Source organism: Gouania willdenowi, chromosome 6, assembly GCF_900634775.1.
Source record: "Gouania willdenowi chromosome 6, fGouWil2.1, whole genome shotgun sequence".
NCBI classification, from domain to species: domain Eukaryota; kingdom Metazoa; phylum Chordata; class Actinopteri; order Blenniiformes; family Gobiesocidae; genus Gouania; species Gouania willdenowi.
Window position 1 is genome coordinate 70,656,394 of NC_041049.1, and position 6,379 is coordinate 70,662,772.

The 6,379-nt window shown below is 41.7% G+C and overlaps 1 protein-coding gene across 1 annotated transcript; it reads left to right on the top strand.

The window, feature by feature from the left end:
• The first annotated feature begins 1,472 nt into the window (after positions 1-1,472).
• dusp6 (dual specificity phosphatase 6) lies at positions 1,473-6,050 on the top strand. Its single transcript, XM_028451501.1, has 3 exons — positions 1,473-2,317; positions 2,995-3,423; positions 4,492-6,050. Exons 1-3 carry the CDS (start codon positions 1,915-1,917, stop codon positions 4,803-4,805), a joined length of 1,146 nt encoding a protein of 381 aa, XP_028307302.1. The 5' UTR covers positions 1,473-1,914; the 3' UTR covers positions 4,806-6,050.
• The last annotated feature ends 329 nt before the right edge of the window (positions 6,051-6,379 follow it).

Sequence of the window (6,379 nt, forward strand, 5' to 3'; positions counted from 1 at the left end):
TAGAAGAAAGCTAGAGTTAAGAGCGGACGTCCAGCTGGTAGACTAAGTTAATGCTACAAGATGACGTCTCTTGGTGTAACGCTGATCTCTCACCAGCTGCTTGGCTGACCTCCCGGGCTCTACTGGGCAAGTGAAAGGAGACTTTCTCAAGTAAACAGAAGAATACGCGTCAAATCAGCACGTTTTATGAAAGTGCTGAATTTAATTACTGCTTTTCACCAGAGGCGTAAAGAGTACTAATATTTCCTACTCAAGTAGAAGTACTGTTACTTTATTGAAATTGTACTCAAGTGCAAGTCATACATAAAATACTCAAATAAGTAAAAAGTAGCTCAATTACATTGTACTCAAAGTAAAAATTACTAGTTACTTTCACCCCCCATGTTTATTATTGGTCCTAAATTTTGCCATGGTTCCCTTGCAAACAGTAAATATCTCATGTAAAAACTTAAAAAGCAAGAGACGCAATTTTACACGATCAGAACTTGATTTATTTTCCACAAAGGTATGTGTATAAAATGAAGGATTTGTCAAAATGTACAATTTAAAATAAATAAATAATACCACTGAATGTAATTCAAACCAAGTAAAAAATTATCATGCTCTAAATTTATGATTTCTAAATTTTCCATGTAATAAATAGAAAAAAATCTCAGCCTGAACCAAAAAAAGTGGTAAAAATTATTTCCATTCAGTGCTGTTTTAACTTAGTGCAATACGTTTAAGCTGATTGGTCGGCTATGATGTGATGCATTTCATTGTTGTCTTTTTATTTTTATTTATTTATTTATTTATTTTTGTAGTTTCACAATGTCTGTTGATAATTTTGAAACAAAAAATAATAATAATTTGCTCAGTAATGGTTGGGGGTAGAAATGTAACAAATTACGTTACTTCTCTTAAAACGTACTAAGTACGAGTAAAATTACTGCTTTTTTAACAAAGTCACAGTGTAAAACTAAAAGTGCACCACAACAGGAGAACATGTGTGTTATTATTTGTGTTTTTATTATTCAATCAAAAAAAAAAAAAAAAAAAAAAAAATCATTCCAATTTATAGAAGAAAAATAGTGTTAAAATGCAAAAAAATATTTCAGACCCAAATAATTGGATTTGAAAGCTTTTGGGTTTGTTTTTGTTTATTATTATTTATTTATTTTGATAGAAGCGATTTTTATTTTTCAATGAATGTTTTTTTTTATTGAATAATAAAGGCACAAATCTACCCTCATCCATCCATCCATCCATCCATCCATCCATCCAACCCCTCCCTTCCCTCTCTCTGCACTTCTTCTGTTTGTTTGCTCTCACTTGATCCGGAGCGGAAATTCCTCTCCGTTTTTGTGAATGACAAACTCATTAACAATTCATCAACACTGGGCTTGCTCCATCCTGCCCCCGTAGTCATGGAGACCGCCGCCAGGGGCTTCTGTGATTGGCTAGGCCGAGTCGACGTTATCCGGCTAAACTCCGCCTGTTTGTAGCCATTCGTGCACAAACAGAGGACAGAGACTAGAGAGAACACGCAGAGACAGAAGGGGAGTGCAGCGGGTCAACACGGAGAAAAGAAGACGGATTCTGGACCTCCAAACGGGGAAGCCAGGAACGGACGAGGGTCGCGCACACGCAGATCTGTGGAGTTATATAAGAGCCTGGATTGCGGCGCAGGGCCGGCGTGACTCATTGATAAATAACCAAAGCGCATGAATGAGCTCCAGTAAAACAGCCTGCAGCGGGGAAAGCTGTACATGCGCCACCAAAGACTCTTTTAAACCTATTTTTCCAGTTTTCGTCTTCGTTGCGCACAGATACAAACACCGCTGAGGGGCTACAATAAGCAGCCAATATAAGAAAGACAAATAATATAATCATCTCACGACTTTATTCCAAAGAAAAGCTCTCCCTGCTTCATAAATGCTCGACAAGCTCAAGCCCGTCGTCCAACTCAACTGTGGAATGGCGATCAGTAAGACGGTGTGCTGGCTCCGGGAGCAGCTGGAGACGCGCAGGGACGGCCTGCTGGTGATGGACTGCCGGGCCCAGGAGCTTTACGACTCATCGCATGTGGAGACGGCCATCAACGTGGCCATCCCGGGTCTGATGCTCCGCCGGCTGAAGAAGGGCAACCTGCCCGTCCGCTCTCTGCTCTCAGACGGAGAGGACCGGGACAGGTTCGTCCGCCGCTGCAAGACCGACACCATCGTCCTGTACGACGAATACAGCCGAGAGTGGAACGAGAACGTGGACGGAGGGTCCGTGCTGGGGCTGCTGCTGAGGAAGATGAAGGATGAAGGCTATAAAGCTTATTATCTGGAGGGTGAGTGAAGAGTCCATTCACATGTTTCACACATCTCACTATGTTCATTCATACACGCAGAGGCTTCATTGAAGGGATTTCTTTGACGGGGGTAAATCTTGCTCTAATATGTACAGTACATATTAGAGCCGGGCGATATGAACCAAAACTCATATCTCGATATTTTTCTCAAAATGGCGATTGTACAATATTCATCTGGATCGTTTTAATTCAATAAAGCCTCAGCAAAAAGACAGTTCTGTGTTAAATTTGTGGATACAAAATGCCACACAAGCACATTTAATAACAAAGAGCTGCACAATATGTATCACTTTTTCCTTTTTTTCCTATAAAGGGAAAGCACAAACTCCTAAAACAAGTATTTTAATTCAAAATAAGCTTTAAAAAAATATGTATATTGATACAAGCAATATTGTAATTTTCTATATCGCCAAAATTGAAAACCCAATATATCTTAAATATTGATATATCGCCCAGGCCTATGACATATACTATAATATATTGATATTTCTAAATGACTATTCTTTGAGGCCCGATGATTAAAAATGCTTTCATTCTACATCTGTCTATTATTATTTATTATCTAGGGGACCAACTCTGATTTTTTTTTCATGTTTTTATTGTGCCTTTAATTAAGAATTCATTGTACTGACTGTATTTTGGTTGCGTTTTTTCAGGAGGCTTTAGTAAATTCCAGGCAGAGTATCCATCGTTGTGTGAAACCAATCTTGACGGCTCCTCCAACAGCAGCTCCCCCACGGCCCAGGTTCTTGGCCTCGGAGGTCTGAGGATAAGCTCTGATTCTTCAGACATCGAGTCCGACATCGACCCGAGCAGCGCCACGGACTCAGACGGCAGTCCGCTGTCCAACCCGCAGCCCTCCTTCCCCGTGGAGATCCTGCCGCACTTGTACCTGGGCTGCGCCAAGGACTCCACCAACCTGGACGTGCTGGAGGAGTACGGCATCAAGTACATCCTAAACGTGACTCCCAACCTGCCCAACCTCTTCGAGAATGCGGGGGAGTTTAAGTACAAGCAGATCCCCATCTCGGATCACTGGAGCCAGAACCTTTCTCAGTTCTTCCCAGAGGCCATCAGCTTCATTGGTGAGTTGAATGTTCACCTGATGTGTTGACTTTTAATGGCCTGTACCTAGAGATCATTGAATCAATATCTAAAACTCATCAGTATTTAGCTTGAAACTTCCTAGAATTACAAGTAGTTTACGGTCCCCAAAAAGTGTGATCGTTTCTAAGGTAAAGTGAAGCAGTTGAACCAACGGTAAGAGTGTGATTGTATACAAATCTACACCATCCCATCACTGCTAGGAAGTGGTTCAGGTTTTTCTAGTGAAAGTTGAGACTAGGGGAGGTTTTTCTGGTTGTTTTTATCAGACAAGGGCACAGAGCAAGCAGATTAAGGCCATTGTGTTGTAGGCAGGGAACACAAGTCGGCCTCTAATGGTGCACAGGCTCAGAAAGCACTGTGTACCAATGATTTGACTTCAATGGAAGTGATCCTGGCCTGTCTCTCATCCTGGGGCTTGTGTAATTGCAGCACAAAGGGCAATGTTGAAACAGGAGACAAGGGGGGTGGAGGGTAGAGGGTGGTAATTTGAGTGCAACAGGAAGGAAGTACTATTGAAAGTAATCTAGGACATGGCATCAGCCCCCCTCCCTTTCTTCCTGCCTGCACATTACAAAAGAAGCCATTTACAGGCTCTGTTGACATCCTGTTTGCCTTGACAGGGTGCCCTCATGACTCCTGCATTTACACGCACAAATGGCACCATTGTCGGCATAACCCTGGCCAGTGGAAGAATGGTTTAATAGACCGTAATAGTCAATTTTCCTGCAGGCCACCCTAGGCCAAAAAAACCCCTGAAAGAATGTCATCTCAGTTTATGTGCAGCAGTGTTTTTGTGAATTGACTGGACTGGAAAACACTTTAGAAACAAAAATCCACTGATTCACTTTGCTTCAACTTTCACACAATTTGGCTTCCAAGCATTTGATTGTAGGTTAAATGCATAGGAAGACAAATATATTGGAGACACTCAGCTGCCTGATGTCTTTGACTCAGTGCAAGGTTTTTAAGACCAAGCAAGTGTTTGATTATCAAAAATGATTCCTTGAGAAGGTTATTAACAATGTGATTCTTTTCCTTTCCACCAGATGAAGCACGAGGCCAGAAGTGTGGCGTCCTGGTCCACTGCCTGGCTGGCATCAGCCGCTCGGTGACGGTCACCGTGGCCTACTTGATGCAAAAGCTCAACCTGTCAATGAACGATGCATACGACATAGTTAAAATGAAAAAGTCCAACATCTCCCCCAATTTCAACTTCATGGGTCAGCTTCTTGACTTTGAGCGCACATTGGGCCTGAAAAGCCCGTGCGACAACCGCATCGCGCCACCAAGCCAGCAGCTTTACTTCACCACCCCGACCAACCACAACGTCTTCCAGCTTGATCCTCTGGAGTCCACGTGAGGTCCACTTTCACCAGCACCCTGATCGAGGTTTTCACGCCTCTTATTGGTAAAAGCTACACACGGTTTCTCCTTTCTCCCCTTTGAGATGAGAACTGTCCTTGTCGTTATTGGAGGGGCGAGACACAGCGGCGACTGGCTGAATAGAGGAAGATCATCAAAGAAACAGATAAACAAGAGAGAGTCATTGAAATATACTCAAATACTTTCTACTTTCTCATATGAACGTTGGACTTCTGTTTCTCCTCACGTCAGATGTATGGTTAAGCATCAAAGTTTCTAGGCTGAAGTGCCAAAGAGACACGATTGTTCAAACTGAACATAAAAAGGAAACTTTTTGTACGCGTGTTTTGGGGTCACGCCCAAGACTTCCACTTGCTCTTATATCTTCTGTGAAGACTTGCCTGCTTAGGGATGAATCACCTGAGCGTGAGACGGCACAAATATATCTGGACTCTGTTTTACATTTCTAGAGACTTTTGGAAACATTTATATATGTGTATATATTCTAATATAAATTGATAGTACAAGCCTTGCTATTGTAAGTCCCCTTTATAAAAGTGGATACAGACAATTCTCTTTGTTTCATATTCTACTTTTATGTAAACAAAATGCATATGGATCCTTTCTATGAAGTTGATTATGCCAAAAATAGTGTCTGCTTTTTAAGAAGAATTGTGCAAACGTGTAATATATTACATAATCGCTTTATGTGTGAACACAGCCTACTGGCCTTGTCTTTGTACCAATCCTCCCACAAATCAAAGTCACTTTGGTAGTTTGCCTTACTTTTGTACTCAGAAAGGTTTTCTTAGACTTTAGCCTGCAATGAACTTCAAATGTATTTTAAAAGTACAGCTTCTCAAAGTATTTGTTCCTTCAATAAAATCAATCAATACATCTTTGAAATTATATTTTGTTTGGCTAAATTAAGCCAAAAGCGCGAGGAATATTGTGTTGAGTTGGTCTCTGAAAGGCAAAGCTTTACAATCCCGATCTGTGCACAATGGTTCAATATCGCTGACGTGTGGACAAAGCAGTGGGTTTTGGGCTCCCAAACCTCTTCAGGGAAAACTCTGTGAAATGCAGTTTTTAATTCATCAAGATTTCAGAAGATTGAATCCCGAGTTTTGGGAGGGTTGTGTCTGTTCGGCTCCTCCGTACAGAGGGTTTGCAGAGGAAGCCATGGCCTCTTACGAATGTAAAGAAAAGATAAGTTATTAATAAATTGCTATTTTATCTAAAATGTATGCTTCCTCTCCCTGTTTTTCATTCACACATTTGCTGGTGTTTAGTCTGTGTCTGCAGTCAACAACACGTTTTATCCAAGCTTCGCCTCGCTCGTGCGACAGTTGAGTTGTTAACCAGCCGCTGTAGTCACGACAGCAAAAGCACACACAGTAAATCACGAGGCTGTTATAACAGCTTTTCAATAACTGCAGCTCTTCACGCATCACCCACTTCACTTCCTAGTTTGGAATTAGCATGTCCTGTCACATGATGCACACTCTGTTCCCCAAGACAATCATGAACCAGCAGCAGGTGCAAACGCTGTAAACAGTCCAACTGGTTTTT